Here is a 17,384-nt window from a genome sequence, read left to right as displayed (position 1 = left end):
CACCTCAGATTGAATCTGCCAGCACAAACTGTTACACGTTACAAAGTGCAGCATTAATTTACAGCTTTTCAACTACAGAAAAGGCTATTATATTTATATACTGTTACAATCGAATAAAATACCACCTACTGAACGCAAATAACAAGTTAACACGTTTATAAAGTAACATTTCTAAGCGGCGTTTCAACTAGAATTTTGACTAGAATGTCATTCACTACAATCAAGAAATCAAATGACAAGTCTCCGAAGTATTTCTACGAGAAAAGCGGCAAAACAACGTGGAAATAACGTCAAGTTTTTATATTAATTAAAGGAGACATCAGCTAGTCTCTGAAGAAAATGTACCATGTTTTTACTATAGTAAATAAAGTTTAACGATAGCGTTTGTAATTAAACCACAGTAGCCACAAATTTACAGTTGTCTGAGACTCTGTTGAAGGTACTTTAACATCATAAACCATAAAACGTAATATACTTTTACTATAATATTAGTTTTCATAACAAGTAAACACAGGTCACAAGTTAACACGGGCATATTTTTTTTTTTTTTTTTGATTCAGCCAGTTGCATAATCATACCGAGAGTAATACCGGCGTTTTTTTTTTTTTTTTTTTAATAACGCAGGTTAAAATACGGGAGATTTACGGGAAAATACTAATACGGGAGGACGGCGGGAAAGAAGGGTAAATTACGGGACTTTCCCGGCCAAAACGGGATACTTGACAGGTATGGCCCCACCAGAGACAGCAATATACTGGACCATTGCTACACTGTTTTAAAGGATGCATACCACTCTGTCCCCCGTGCAGCGCTGGGACTCTCTGATCACTGTTTAGTTCATCTTCTACCAGCCTACAGGCAGAAACTTAAATCTGCTAAGCCTGTAGTAAGAACTGTAAAGAGATGGACTGTTGAAGCAGAGTGGGATTTACAAGCCTGCTTCGAACTTACTGATTGGAGTGTTTTTGAGGCTGCAGCTACTGATCTGGATGAGCTCACTGACACTGTGACATCCTACATCAGTTTCTGTGAGGACATGTGTGTACCCACCAGGACTTATTTATCATTTAACAACGACAAACCTTGGTTCAGTGCAAAACTCAAACAGCTTCGCCAGGCCAAAGAGGACGCCTACAGGAGTGGGGACAAAGCCTTGTACAAACAGGCCAAATACACACTGAATAGGGAGATAAGAGTGGCAAAGTTAAACTACTCGGGAAAGCTAAAAAAACAGCTTTCAAGAAATGACCCTAAATCAGTGTGGAATGGCCTGAAAGCCATCACCAGCTACAAGAGCCCGTCCCCCAGCACTGAGGCCAATCAACAACTGGCTGACGACCTGAATGAGTTTTACTGCAGGTTTGAAAAACAAAAGACTGGTCTGACACCCTACACCCACCCTGAATGTCCCGCAACACAGCCATCAACACCCTGCCCCTCCATCCCCCCTACTGTTTCTCAGCCTGCCCTTAAGATCTGTGAAGGTGATGTTTGCAAAGTCTTCAGGAAGCAGAAGACAAGGAAAGCCAAGGGCCCAGACGGTGTCTCTCCAGCCTGCCTTAAAGCCTGTGCTGTCCAGCTATCATCTATCTTCACTTTGATCTTCAACAGATCCCTGGAGCTGTGTATAGTCCCATCCTGCTTCAAATGCTCCACCATCATCCCTGTACCCAAGAAACCAAAAATCACAGGACTTAATGACTACAGACCTGTTGCTTTAACATCTGTGGTCATGAAGTCATTTGAGAGACTGGTGTTGGCCTACTTGAAGGACATTACTGGACCCTTGCTGGACCCCCTGCAGTTTGCTTACCGAGCAAACAGGTCTGTGGATGATGCAGTCAATATGGGACTGCACTACATCCTTCAACATCTGGACAAACCAGGGACCTATGCAAGGATCTTGTTTGTGGACTTCAGCTCTGCTTTCAACACCATCATCCCAGATATCCTTCAGAATAAACTGTCACAGCTCTCTGTACCCACCTCCATCTGTCAGTGGATCACCAGCTTCCTGAGAGACAGGCAGCAGCTAGTGAGGCTGGGAAAACTCACATCCGGCACCCGCACCATCAGCACTGGAGCTCCACAGGGCTGCGTTCTCTCGCCACTGCTCTTCTCCCTCTACACAAACGACTGCACTTCTAAAGACCCCTCTGTCAAACTTCTGAAGTTTGCAGACGACACCACTGTCATCGGTCTCATCCGGGATGGCGACGAATCTGCCTACAGACAGGAAGTTGAGCAGCTGTCTCTCTGGTGCAGTCGCAACAACCTGGAGCTCAACACGCTCAAAACTGTAGAGATGACAGTGGACTTCCGGAGAAACCCCCCCTGCACTCCCCCCTCTCACCATCATGGACAGCACTGTGGCTGCAGTGGACTCATTCAAGTTCCTAGGAACTAACATCTCCCAGGACCTGAAGTGGGACATTCACATTGACTTCATTGTGAAAAAAAGCCCAGCAGAGGTTGTACTTTCTTCGTCAACTGAAAAAGTTCAATCTACCACAGACTCTGATGACACAGTTTTACTCCGCTGTCATTGAGTCAGTTCTGTGCTCTTCTATAACTGTCTGGTTTGGGGCAGCCAGTAAATCAGATATAAGAAGACTGCAGCGGACTGTTAGGACAGCAGAAAGAATCATTGGTGTGAACCTGCCCAACCTTCAGGACTTATACATCTCCAGAGTGAAGAAACGGGCAGGAAACATCATCCAAGACCCTTCTCACCCCGGACACAACCTGTTTGCACCTCTCCCCTCAGGCAGACGCTACAGATCCCTGAGCACTAAAACATCTAGACATAAAAACAGCTTTTTCCCAAATGCCATCTCCAGTTTAAACAGATAAACATGAACATTACTTGGGTTCTACAATTCATTTATGCATTTCTTCCTCCATTTCTAATTATTGTCTCTTCTGTAGTATTGTTATGTAAACTTCTGTAGTATTATTATGTAAGTACTCATGCACATCTCTTAATTATATAGCTGTATATGGAGGAAATAATGCACAAACCTGTACATAAATCATCTGTTCAAGTTTCATACATTATTATTTATTTTTAAGTTTTTATTTTATTTAAATGTTGTATGTATGTATGTATGTATGTATGTACCAGGAGCACCTTAAAAAAACCACAACAAATTCCTTGTGTGTTTGCGCACACTTGGCGAATAAAGCGAATTCTGATTCTGATTCTGAAGATGCATATCAGAAAGGCAGCCGTGGCCTAATGGTTAGGAAGTCGGGCTTGTAATCGAAAAGTTGTGGGTTCGAATCCTAGGTGTAGGTGGGGATGTGAAACCTGTCTGTGAAACCAGGCCTTAATAATTATTAACAAATGTAATATTCCAAAATATTATTGGAATAGACAGCCAATTCTGGAGAATTTTGTACTTTTTTTTAGACACATTTTAAATTTCTAATAATTAATTACATTTACAGGGGTTGGACAGTGAAACTGAAACACCTGGGTTTAGACCACAATTAGTATGCCGTTTGGCCTCCTTTTGAAGTCAAAACAGCATTATTTCATCTTGGGAATGACAAATACAAGTCCTGCACAGTAGCCAGAAGGATTTTGAGCCATTCCTTTCGCAGAACAGTGGCCAGGTCACTATGTGATGTTGGTGTATGAAAACATTTCCTGACTCGCTCCTCCAAAACACCCCAAAGTGGCTCAATAATATTCAGATCTGGTGACTGTGCAGGCCATGGGAGATGTTTAACTTTACTTTCATGTTCATCAAATCACTCTTGTCACCAGTCTTGCTGTGTGTATTGGTGCATTATCATCCTAATACACGGCACCACCTTCAGGGTACAATGTTTGAGCTATTGGGTGCACATAGTCAACCTTCACACTCTGCTCTTATTGGTGGAATGTGCGATCAGTAAAGACTGGCCACCAGGCTGCATAAATATAGCCATGAAACCTCCAACACTATATTGGCCAGTGTTTCAGTTTCATTGTCCAACCCCTGTAGGTTCTCTCATCCAAAACTTGTTACATCCTTCACTCAGGTTCGTCTGTTTTTTTTCACTGTTATTGCTCACCCTGGCCGCTGGGTGTCAGAGCTGCTACTGGAATACAAACGGAACAACAAGAGGGTAAATTTGCCTCTGTTCTGTTGATAAAAAGCCGCTAAAATTGTTGTTTTAACGTGTGTCGTGATTACATCGTGCTAGTAAAAATTAAGACTTGTTCTTGTCGAAATAAATATAGAATGATCGCTGGTACTGGATTTGCTTGGCTGAAACATAACGGAGAGGCCTGAAAACACAACAAGCACTAGCTTCTGCAGCGTGTCCGTTTCTATAGCAACGTAAACATACTTGAGGGAGCAAGTCATGGTCCGCAGTAAGTACTTTATTTGTAATATAAAGACAATTTTAATTTATTACTATATATTTGCCTCTTTATATTTGTGGTAATTCTTCCCACATAAACCTATATGTTTTTGCGGTTTCGCTGTTGGTAAACTAATCCTCTCTCTCTGTCGCTTTCTGATCAGTCAGTGAGGATCTGATCCGCCGCAGAGCAGAACACAATAATGGGGAGATCTTTTCCCTGGAGGAGGTTTCCCTCCATCAGCAGGACATCGAGAGGATCGAGCATATCGACAAATGGTGCAGAGACCTCAAAATCCTCTACTTACAGAACAACCTCATCCCTAAGATAGGTAACCAGACGTTTCTGTACATATCAGTGGAAATACAACAACAGAGTGCATGGCTATTCAAAAGCTTGTAACTTTGTTTATGCAGAAAATGTGGGCAGACTAAAGAAGCTGGAGTATCTAAACCTGGCACTGAACAACATAGAAGTTATCGAGAATTTAGAAGGTGACTGTTTCATAGATTGTTTTTCGTTTGTGCATTACACAAAAGAGCAACCACAAGTGTAGTTTCTCAAATGAACTATGTATATATTTAAGTTCTGACAAGCAGAAAATGTTCAAATGCTCAATTTTAACAGTATATGTGTCACTCAGTTCATATGTATGCATGCAATTGTAATATATATGTGTGTATTTGCATGTAGGCTGTGAGAGCTTGCAGAAACTAGATCTGACGGTGAATTTTGTGGGTACGCTGAGCAGTGTGGAGTCTCTGAAGCAGAACCTTCATCTCAGAGAGCTCTACCTAGTGGGAAACCCCTGTACTGAATTTCACGGATACAGACAGTATGTGGTGGCACATTTGCCTCAACTACAGGTACTGCACTGAGACACCCATATAGAGAGACATTTTTAGCCTTGTGCTATTTATGAACGATTGTCTTTTATGCTTTGCAGTGGTTGGATGGGAAAGCAATCGGGCGAGGTGAGCGTATTCAGGCTCTGCAGGAACTGGATGGAGTGAGGAGACGTGTTTTAGAGCAAGAGGCAGAGTATTTAAAGAAGAGAGAGAAACAGAAAAACAATGGTTTGAAAGAGGCAGACAAGCAGGAGGATCCTCAAAGAAACCAGTGAGAGTCTTTAAGGTTTAGATAAATGAATTTGAAGCGCTAAAAGACAATTTGGGTTGCATTAGATGAACTTCAATAGATTACCTTTCTATAGACCTTCTTATAAATGAATTTAAGTAAATGTACCATATTAAAGTCTGTGCATAATTCACACAGTAGAAGGTACACACAGGTTTTATACTGATTCACCCCAAAACGTCTCTTTAAAAAGCTTTTTGAAGGAAATTGATATGTAATTGATTAAATATAATTGATTTTGAGAAATTCTGTGAATGTGAACATACTATGGAGTTTTTAATAAAAAGCAGGTTATCTGCTTTGCACCTGACCTTTATTTTTTTTCCTTTGATGAGACTTAACTACAGTGATTATTTCACACAGACTGCTCTCTGAGAACCAAAATTGGACACATCAGAATCCAGAATTGAGCTCCAAGGCTCACACAGACATAGAAGATAAGGAGAGGGAATTTTGGGAAAAGCCGTGCCCATTCACACCAGAATCCAGGCTAGAAGCCCATCGCCATCTGGAGGACAAGAGGAGGGCCAAAGAAAAGGAGAGGTACTTGCTAACTAACTGAAATCACTGTAATGGTATCTGTATCTCAACATTACTGTAATTTGTATGAGATAAAATAAAGAAAAACATTAAGCTTTTGCATGTTTTTCCTGTAAACAACTTTATGTACAGTTGTCAAATATGCGTTTCTACAGAGAGAAGCCTAAAACCAAAACCCCCAGAAGTCTGATCACTGCAGATGGACGAGTGTTGAACGTCAATGAGCCCAAGTACACACACACTACACACTTTGCCTGTGTAGCCATGTATTTGACTATTAGACTGTGGCCGTCTGGTCCACTTTGCAAGCTTAGGACCGCCCCCACTTTGACTGGAAGAAAATCATTTGACAGAAAGCAGCCAAACATATTTTCTTTTACTTGCTGTTTATTTTCTCAAAAAAGCAAGAGATGCAGTGTCTTGCGAAAGTATTCATACCCTTTCATGTTTTGTTATGTTGCAGCCTTATGTTAAACTGTTTTGCATAACTTTTTTTTTTTCAAACTACACTCTATACACCATAATGACAAAGCAAAAAACAAATTTGTAACAACTTTGCAAATTCATTAGAAATAAAAAACTGAAATGGTTCCAATGCATAAGTATTCATACCCCTTTCTGGGACACTTGAAATTTAGCTCAGCCGCATTCATATCACTTGAAGATGTTACTACACGTCGAACCTTTTTTATCCTGTGGCAAATTCATTTGAATGAATATGATTTGGATAGGCACACACCTCTCAATAAAAGGTCTAACAGCTGAAAATGCATATCAGAGCAAAAACCAAGCCCTGAGGTAAAAAAAAAAAAAAACTGCCTGAGAAGCCACACATCTGGGGAAGACTTCAGAAAAAAATCTGCTGCATTGAAGGTTCACAAAAGCATGTAGCGTCCATTATCCATAATGGAAGACGTTTGGAGCAACTAAGACTCTTTCTGGCTAAACTGAGCAATTGATAAAGAAAGGCCTTGGTTGGCTGGTGACCAAGAAGCTGATGGTCATTCTATTTGAGCTCCATAATCATATATGCAGAATGAAACTTACAGAAGGACGAACATCACTGCAACGCTCCACCAGTCCAGTCTTTATGGCCAAACTCAATCCTCTCCTCAGTGAAGACACGTGAAAACCCACTTGGAATTTGCAACAAACACCTAAAGAACTCTCAGATTAAGAGAAATAAGATTCTCTGGTCTGATGAACCTCAATTCCAAGCATCATGTATGGAAAAAAGGAGGCACTGATTATCACCTGTGACCTGTACAGTATCATCCTAACAGTAAAGTATGGTGGTAGCAGCCTCATGCTGTGGGGCTGTTTTTCAGCAGCAGGGACTGAGGAAATCTCAACAAAGCAAAATGTAGAGACAGCCTTAATGAAAACCCAGTCCAGAGCATTCAGAAACTCAGACTGGGCAGAAGATTCACCTTTCAACAGCACAATGACCCTAAGCACACTGCAAGAATGGCTTAACTCTCTGAATTTCCTTGAGTGGCTCAGCCACAGCCTGGGCTTAAACCCAATCAAACATTTCTGGAGAAACCTGAAAATGTCTGCCAGCCCCCATCCAAGCTGACAGAGCTTGAGAGGTGAAGAGGAGAGGAGAAGAATGGCAGATGATTGTCAAATGCAGATGTACAAAGCTAGTTGCATCATACCAAAAAGACTTGAGGCTGTAAAGGTGCTTCAAATAAGTACTGTGTTAAGGGTATGAATACTTATGCAATGTACTCATTTCAGTTTTTTAATTTGAATAAATTTGCCAAGTTGTCACATCTGTTTTGTGCTTTGTAATTATGGTGTATGGAGTGTAGATTGATGTGGAAAAAAGTTACTTAAAGCAGTTCAACATAAGACTGCAATTTAAAAATGAATACTTTCGCAAGGCACTGTATTGTTCTGTTGTTTTGTTCCCACAAACTTTGTTAGTCACAAATTCTAAAATTTGTAAAATAAATTGTGTGCAGTCAGTCAGACTGAAGCCAACTGTCACCATTTTAAATGGTAAGCAAAGACAAGCCCAGAACCCACATCCAAAAATTCCAAATACAGGCATGAGATCAAAATTCAATGAGGCAATGCAAACAATTGGACTTGTCCAAAAAACAAGGTACAAAGCTGTCACTGGAGCAGTACATTAAGCTACAAAAACTAAAAGGTATGTCTTTGTACAATATTTACCCCTAAATGGTGCATCTTAGTACCTAAAGGTACATATTAGTACCTAAAGTTTACATGCCCCAGTGACAGCTGTACCTTTTTTCTGAGAGTGTGGGCAGAATAAAGTTCAGAGTGGATCAGAGCAATGAAAAGTCTTATACTCAAAGACTACAGCACCAGTGAGTTGAAATATTTTCATGTGATCTCTACTTCAAAGGTTGGACTTCAGTCTCACTGATGATGAGAACAACTGCATGCGTTTGGATTTACATGTTTACAGGTACAGACACACTCATTCACTCTGCTGGCTCTTGTCCTACACAATAATTGGCGCAAAATGATCATGATTTAGCTTTCTCACTTTCTTTGAGTAAACTTTGAGTTTATTTGGCTGTCATTAAGTAACTTTTCTCCTAACAGCACCCGTTCTCACATTGGTCTCTTTTGTGCTTTAGGCATATGGACACTTCACTGCTGGATGTGGATGTTCAGCCAACATATGTGAGAGTGACCGTCAAAGGAAAGGTAGACTATCCATCTCTCTGTCGCTCTCTTTCCATCTCTCTCTCTCTCTCTCTTTCTCTCATCTGATGAGTTTGACCTTTAAAGCTGATTACCCAGCAGTAAATCTACACTCTTTATTCTGCCTCATTTCCTCACGAATCTGCTGCAGACCAGCACAAGTAACGGTTCTCGCCTCACCACACCACAGATGTTCGTGCGTGCATGCGTGTGTGTGACTGATCTCAGTATTGATGGATATGGGTTTATGACTAGTGATACTGTAGATCACTTTTACAGTGGCAAGTGCTTGAAACCCCACATTAATAAAAGTGTGTGTGTGTGTGTGCACAGGTGTTCCAGCTGGTTTTGCCTGCAGAAGTGAAACCTGACAGCAGCACAGCACAGAGATCCCAAACCACCGGCCACCTGCTCCTCATCCTACCTCTGGTACAGCTCACTATACCTGAAACACACCTTTCAAACACCCTACTGATGTCTTTGAACACAGTTTCCATTTTAGTTTTATATATAATGTGTTTATTCCCACAATGACCATGATGTGTAATGAAACATCTTTACCAAACTGAAAAAAAAGGTAAAATATCATTAGACTTGCATTTGACTAATAAAAACACTGATTCTTACAAATCTTACAAATATACAGTTAAGGTCAAAAGTTCACACCGCCCTTTCAGAATCAGCAAAATGTTAGGGTTAGGGTTAGGGTTCATACAAAATGCATGCAAATAATAGTTATCTTGATGCAATAATAGTATATAATAATAGCTGAATTTATAAAAATGACCCCGTTCAAAAGTTTACATACCCTTGATCCTTAATACTGTGTTGTAATACTGTTCAAAAGTTTTCACCCCCCCTTCCCCTAAAGGTTCTTAATGCATTGTTTTTTTCCTAATGGAGCATTAGTGAGCATTTGAACATTCGGTAATAGTTGCATATGAGTCCTTTAGTTGTCCTCAGTGTGAAAAGATGGATCTCAAAATCATACAGTCATTGCTGGAAAGGGTTCAAATACACAAAAATGCTGTAAAACCAAAAAATTTGTGGGACCTGAAGGATTTTTTTGAAGAACAGGAGGCACTTTTAACTGTTCAGGACAAACAAGGGACTCATGAACAACTACCACTAAACAAAAAACAAACACTTTTTCATTTACAACACTTAAATTACATTAAGTACATTAATGTTCAAAAGTTTGAATTTTGATTTTTAAAGTCTTTTATGCTTACCACAACTACATTTGATCAAAACATTTAGTAAAATATTAATATTGTAAAGTATGATTATAATTTAAAATAACTGCTTTCTGTTTTAATATATTTTACATTTTAATTTACTTAATTGATATTATTTTTATTTCATTTATTGAATTTATTTACATTATTTCTGTGATAGCAAAACTAAATATTCAGCAGCCAATACTTCGGACTTCAGTGTCACATGATCTTTCAGAAATCATTGTAATATGCTGATTTGGTGCTCAAGAAACTATTATTATCACTGTTAAAATAGTTGTGCTGCATAATATTTTTATGGAAACCTTGATGTAGTTTTCCAGGAATATGAATATAAAATTTCAAAAGAATAGCATTTATTTGAAATAAAAATCTTTTAGAACATTAGAAATGTTTTTACTGTTCCTTTCAACCAATTGAATGCATCCTTGCTGAATAAAAATAAGATTTTTTCATTAAATCTTACTGACCCTGTAGTTGAATGATCAGTTAATTTGGAAGTTTTTTAAGGATAACTTTTTCGTACACATACTTAGATGTGTAAAACCTGTCCCAAAAAACCCATTCTGATATATTTGTGTTTCTGCCTAGGCACATGGAGAGATTAAACCAAAGAAACACACTGCCAGGCCGACCAGTGTTACCAGTAACCAGAATACCAAAAAAGAAACCAGGTAATTCAGATGCATGTCTATGTGAACATGTGTGTTCTTGTCTTAAAGGGATGGTTTACCCAAAAACGAAAATTCTGTCATTAATTACTCACCCTTATGATGTTCCAAACCTGTAAGATATTTGTACAGCTTTACAACAGAAATTGTAGATATTTTTGATTAAATCTGAGAGCTTTCTGATCCTCCATAGACAGCAAGGGTCCACATGCATTATTTTGTCAATGTGCTTCGTACCTTTCTGGACTTTAAATGTGGTAGGACTCAGATTTCATCAGAAATATCTTCAAAAGTCAGGAAAAAAAAAAAAGAATTTTGCTAAACACCTTTTGTATTCCAAGAAAAAGGAAATTTGGCATTCGGATGACATGAAGGTAAGATGGTGACAGTATTTTAATGTCTGAGTCAACTATCCATTCAAGATGACAAGAATCGAAGTTGTGTCCTTGAGCAAAACACTGAACCGCAGGTCACTCCAGGGACGCTGAGCTTCTTACTAGGGAAGTGGCTTCGCTGAAAAGACTAAATTGCAATATATACACACATACACACTTATCTGCTATATAATTGATCTGTCTTTATACACCTCTCTCATTTTCTCTCTGCTGTTTACAGCAGGAGGTCTTGTGCGGTCACTTTCACACTGAACAAGATCCCTTGTGTGTGTGCAGGCACCTCTAATGGGTCTTAATGCATGTTTGCATTAACCTGTGTGACTGTGGAATTAGTTTGTTGACTCTTAAGATTTTATTCCGTTGTGTGACCGCGTGTCTGTGTGTGTCCTTCAGTCGGTTTATCAGCATAGTAAGTGAACACTGGGGTATAACATTGAAGACCTAATAAAAATGCAAATAAGATGCAAATAAACCAGTTACTGTCATTCCGCTCACAAACACACACTCTTCCCTGACTTCATCCTGATGGATGACATCATCTAAACTTGATTACTCCTGACCTCCTGACACGCTGGGAGGTCAGATGCTCTTGCTCTTATATACACACACACACGCACGCTTGTGTTATTATTTACCGAGACCCTCAGGTCACACACACACACTAACGCACCTGCGTTTGTGTACCTGCCCCTGAGGAAATCAGTGCACTTTCTGTAAATCATCTGTGTGTGTGATAATGTACCCGCTGAGGCACTGATTGGCTCAGAAAGTACAATATAATTGCACGCTATCAGTATTTCAGAGTCCAATCAGGTTTCAGCTGCCGCACTAATTAAATTTTTACTGATTCATTCTTAAAGCATGAGAAAGACGGGAACGGAGATAAAAAGAGTGACTGTAATACTGTACTATAAATAAAATGCTGTGTATTAGTGTTATTATACAGTCAAAGAGTTCAACAGAAATTGTTAGATTCCCATCCTAGCAAAAAGTCTAAATAAAGCCCTGCTGTGTGTTGAAGTCACATCCCTTTCGGTTTGAGTCTACAGGATGTCAGGACTGATTTATCTGCTATCTTGATAGGTGGGGCTGGCCATCATACTGGGATTTGTGTTTCTGTGTAAGAGGCAGAAAGCTGCAGCGTAACTCCCGCAACACTGTTCTGTTGGGAGGCCTGCAGTACAACATGAAGAGCAGTGGTGGATTAATGGACATTTATCAGCTTCCCTCACTGCTCAGGTCTTGTCAAGCAATGACTAAACATGGTTTCCATTTGCTTTTACTTTCTTAATCTGCACAGACGATTCATAATGATCCATTAAGTGAATTAATTAGGGACGTTAAGCAAACATTTGCTGATGGAACAACAACAGTGTTCTGCAAAAGAAAATTCTGTCATTACTCAACCTCATGTCGTTCCAAACCCGTAAGACCTTTATTCATCTTCGGAACATAAATGAAGATATTTAGGATGAAATCCGAAAGCTTTCTGACCCTGCATAGTCAGCGTCCTGACATAGAACCTGTATGCGTTGCACCTTGTTTACAATCAGAGGAATGCACACGCATGCATGGTAGTAATCCGTATCCTGTCTCATGTAATCACTTAATCAGTATTTCAACCACGTAAAAACATCAATATATCAGCCTAAAAACAATGACTCGAATTGAATTCGAATCGAATCGGAAATCAAATCGAATCACAAGCTTGTGAATCAGAATGAAATGAAATCATGAAATGTGTGTCAAAACCCAGCCCTAGTAACTACTGACTTCCATAGTATGGATAAAAAGTACGGTTACTAACATTCTTCAGAATATCTTATTTTGTGTTTCACAAAATTCTGAGAAATAAAGAGTTTATATCTTGCAATTGTGACTTTTTCCCCCTCAAAAATGGACCTTATAACTTGCAATTGTGAGTTTATATTTTACAATTCTGAGAAAAAAAGTCAGAATTGTGTGAAATGAATTATACGAACTCGCATTTGAAAGAATTGCGAGTTTTTATTTAGCAAATCTGACTGTATTTTTTGCAATTGTGAGTTTATATCATGCAATTCTGAGAAAAAAAGTCTGAATTGTGAGTTTATATCTTGCAATTCTGAGAAATAAACTCAAAACTGTGATTTTGTATCACAATTCAGAGAAGAAAAGCAAGAACTGTGAGTTTATATCTTGCATTTCTGACTTTATAAATTGCAATTGTGAGTTTATATCACATAATTCTGAGGAAAAAAAGTCTGAATTGTGAATTTGTATCTCAGAATTTTGAGGAAAAAGTCAGAATTGTGCGTTTATATCACAGTTAGAGGTCGACCGATGTATTGGTTTTGCCAATTAATCGGCACCGATAGCTGATTGGCGGAACTATCAGTTATCGGCAAACATCCATGCCGATAGTTCTTTCCGGGTTGAATCTGTTGCTGGAGCGGCTGAGAAGGTCGTCATTATACAGCAAAGTCCCTATAGTCTTTGTTATACAGCACCAGAGCGGCCTCTAGTGGCGGAAATCACTGATAGCACGTGCCGTTTGTTTAGACACGTGCGCTGCACAGAGGGGGACACTTCAAAGGCGGATTTAAAACATCACGAAAGGGTCTGTACAGTATACTGTAGTGCATGTTTTCATATCATTACTAAGCGAAGAATTTGTTGACTAGGTGCTGCATTAGTGGAGAAAGGACAGCAGTATACTTTTGCCCGTTTGGTGATCAAATACAGTCTTGTAGACCGCCGCTTGAATTGAACACGACGCGTCCAGTGTGTGTGATACCGGATAGCTGTGAGTTCTTCTAGACGCAGCGCTGCACTTTTGCCCGCTGTGTGACTAACATATTTTTATATTTTGATTAGATAACCACAAATGTTCTAGAATAGAAGCAGTTAAATTGTGTCCATTTGTAACATAAAGATTGATAAAAGCTGTAGAATAGAAGTATTGTTCCTTGTTAGAGTGTGTTAATTTCAGCATTTACTGATATATTTAAAAAATTTTAGTTGCTTTTGTTAACATAAATTTTTACATTAATATTAACATTAATATTTTTATTCATTTACAAAGTATGATTCAGTAGGCAACTTTTTTTTTTTTTTTTTTTTTAAATAGTAGAGCACTGTTTATTTTCCAGTCAGTATCCATTTTAAAAACTATCTGTCGATTAATCTGTATTGGCCAGTGTGGTCCAACCTACACTGTAAAAAACAATTTGTTGAGTCAACTTAAAATAATTTGTAACCTGGCTGCCTTAAAATTTTAGGTTCTGTCAACTCAAAAAAAGTTTATTCAACTTGAAATGTTAAATTATACTAAGTGACAACTTAGATATTTAAGTTCAACTTAAAATTTTAAGGCAGCTGGGTTACTTACCCATCTGTTAAGTTTAGCAAACACAAATATCTAAGTTGTTACTTAGTACAACTTAACATTTTAAGTTGACTAAACTTATTTTAGTTGACTGAACTTAAAATTTTAAGGCAGCAGGGTAACAAATTATTTTAAGTTGACTTAACAAATTATGTTTTTTATTTTTTACAGTGTAGTTATCGGTATCGGTAAAACCTCTAATCACAGTTCTGAGAAAAAAGTCAGAATTGTGTGTTTATGTCACAATTCTGAGAAAAAAAGTCAGAATTGTGTGCTTATATCTGGCATTTCTGACTTTATAACTTGCAATTGCGAGTTTATATCACACAATTCTGAGAAAAAAGTCAGAATTGTGAATTTATATCTCGCAATTCTGAGAAAAAAAGTCTGAATTGTGAGTTTTTATCACATTTCTGACTTTGTAACTTGTAATTGGGAGTTTATATCACAATTCTGAGAATAAAGTCAGAATTGCGAGTTATATCTCCAAATTCTGATAAAAACTCGCAATTGACGAGAAAAAAATATAAAAACTCACAATCCAGACTTTATTTCTCGCAATTGCAGTTATTTTGCAATATTTATCACAATTTTGATACAAACTAGCATTTGCAAGAAAAAGTCAGAATTGTGAGTTTGTATCACACAATTTTGAGAAAAAAAGTCAGAATTGTGAGATAAAAAGTCGCAATTACCTTTTACCTTTTTATTCAGTGGCAGAAATGGGCTTCCATACAGAATGACATTTATTCAGGAAGTAAACAGGGTCAAATGTGTCATATAGGATGCATCTTTGTGGTGGATATGATTTAGCAAAGAGCAGGTGGGAGAAAGCGACTTTGATTTTGCAGAGATTTTGCTGACTGCACAGTTAGACTAGAGTTATGGACTAATAAATTCTTAAAACGCAACAAAACAGCAATCTCACTCAGATCTGTCTCTCTGCAGGGCAGCGCCTGGGCGTGAATTACTGGAGGTGGATCCCGGTCTGGCTGGGAGTCTGGCCAACATTGTTCCCAGAGGAAAGGAGTCTTCCCACAAGCCCCAGCAGTTCTCACAGCCTCACGAGCGCTGTGGCGTCGAGGAGAGGCCTGTGTCAAAGGACTTTGTGGATGATCCAGAAGTGCCTCCACTTATGTGAGCAGGACAGAGAGAAAGAGAATATGCTATGATATGACACAGCAAGACAGCATAAGCGTAATCACACTCTCTGCTGAGCTTGTGGAACTGTGTGTGTGATGAAATAATGTGAGATATATTTAGTTCTCTTCATTAGACATATAGTTAAGCAGATGAGTAATTGTCAGTCTCATTAAAGCTTGCTGAATATTTCACTGCTACACATTCTTCACTTTCAGTATGTTCTCTCTATCACATACACACACACACAGATACTCATTTATTGACTCACACTCATGTCTGTCTGATATAAAGCAGGCGGTGTCTCTAATGCCGTGTCTACACCGGATGCGGGCATTGTGTCGGGACTAAACTAAATTACTCCCATTATAATCAATGAAGCCGTCCGCAATGGAAATGCCTGATTTGCTGCTTTTCCTTTCTCTGTTTTTCTCTGTTCTACTTTTTTCTTTTATGTGTTGGAGGAATGTGTGGATATGTGTTGAAGATGTGTGTGAAGGTAAATACTGTTTTGTGTGTGTGTTTGTGTGTGCACAGAAGAGGTCAGATGTGTACATAACTGCCAACGGATGAGCTCATTTCTCTGCAGTATTTCTATTTTCAGGAAAGCAAGAAGATATACTCACCCTATAGTTCACACTCCTTGCAGCTGGCACACACACACACAACAAAGGTCAAACACACATCACAGTACATGCACATTCTTTACAGCTCACACTCAGGGCCAGCAGGTACACATCTTTCCTCAGCGTTTGAGTGTTATTCTTCGGTATTGTGTCTGTGTCCTTTCCCCTGGTGCTTTATGTGTGTACGAGTGAATTATCGGTATGTGCAGATGGGCTGTGCAGGTTTCATTTCCACCTTTATTAAAAACTCCTGTCAGCACATGAGTAATTTACATTGCTGCTGACATTTAAACACCCCTGTGCTGTGCTGTGCTGTGCTGGACTAAATCTTATGAAAGCGGTTTTAGAGACGCTTTAGAGAATAGGGTAAACCCATTACACATTAAAGAGCGCCGTTTAGAGATGATTTTAATTAATTACTTACAGGCTAACCTGATTCTAAAACAAATATACAGTGGGGGCCATGAGTCTTGCTTATATTTTAATTTTATAATGTAATACAACATTTTCTGTATGAATTACAGTTGAGGTCAAAAGTTTACATACACCTTGCGGAATCTACAATATGTGAATTATTTTACTAAAATAAGAGAGATTATACAAAATTCATGCTATTTTTTATTTAGCACTGACGACGTGAATAAGATATTTCACATAAAAGGTGTTTACATATAGTCCACAAGAGAAAATAATAGTTGAATTTATAAAAATGTCCCATTCAAAAGTTTACATACACTAGATTCTTAATTCTGTGTTGTTACCTGAATATTCCACAGCTGTGTTTGGTGATAGTTGTTCATGAGTCCCTTGTTTGTTCTGAACAGTTAAACTGCCTTCTGTTCTTCAGAAAAATCATTCAGGTCCCACAAATTTTTAGTTTTTTCAGCATTTTTGTGTATTTGAACCCTTTCCAACAATGACTATGATTTTGAGATCCATCTTTTTACACTGAGGACAACTGAGGGACTCAGTTGCAACTATTACAAAAGGTTTAAACACTCACTGATGCTTCAGAATGAAAAACGATGCATTAAGAGCCAGGGGTGTAAACTTTTGAACAAAATGAAAATGTATACATTTTTTCTTATTTTGCCTAAATATCATATTTTTTTCATTTAGTACTGCCCTTCAGAAGCTGCTGAAGATGTTCCTCAGAAGACAAAATAAGTTACATTTATCCTGATCTTCAAATTCAAAAAGTTTTTATCCCCGGCTCATTGTCTTTCCT

The 17,384-nt window shown here is 38.6% G+C and overlaps 1 protein-coding gene across 1 annotated transcript; it reads left to right on the top strand.

Annotated features, from left to right (window-relative positions):
* The first annotated feature begins 4,183 nt into the window (after positions 1-4,183).
* On the top strand, positions 4,184-16,616 carry dnaaf11 (dynein axonemal assembly factor 11). The gene is made up of 12 exons (XM_051137586.1): positions 4,184-4,366; positions 4,521-4,688; positions 4,774-4,851; positions 5,051-5,223; positions 5,304-5,476; positions 5,858-6,037; positions 6,190-6,264; positions 8,415-8,477; positions 8,653-8,722; positions 9,053-9,148; positions 10,549-10,631; positions 15,339-16,616. Exons 1-12 carry the CDS (start codon positions 4,357-4,359, stop codon positions 15,529-15,531), a joined length of 1,362 nt encoding a protein of 453 aa, XP_050993543.1. The 5' UTR covers positions 4,184-4,356; the 3' UTR covers positions 15,532-16,616.
* The last annotated feature ends 768 nt before the right edge of the window (positions 16,617-17,384 follow it).

Source organism: Labeo rohita, chromosome 2 (assembly GCF_022985175.1).
Source record: "Labeo rohita strain BAU-BD-2019 chromosome 2, IGBB_LRoh.1.0, whole genome shotgun sequence".
NCBI lineage: Eukaryota > Metazoa > Chordata > Actinopteri > Cypriniformes > Cyprinidae > Labeo > Labeo rohita.
This window is presented reverse-complemented; position numbering and strand designations above follow the sequence as displayed.

Coding starts and splice junctions, on each gene's coding strand:
- dnaaf11 (XM_051137586.1), top strand. Junction 8,478..8,652: donor TTGGATTTACATGTTTACAG/GTACAGACACAC, acceptor TTTGTGCTTTAG/GCATATGGACACTTCACTGC. Junction 8,723..9,052: donor GAGTGACCGTCAAAGGAAAG/GTAGACTATCCA, acceptor GTGTGTGCACAG/GTGTTCCAGCTGGTTTTGCC.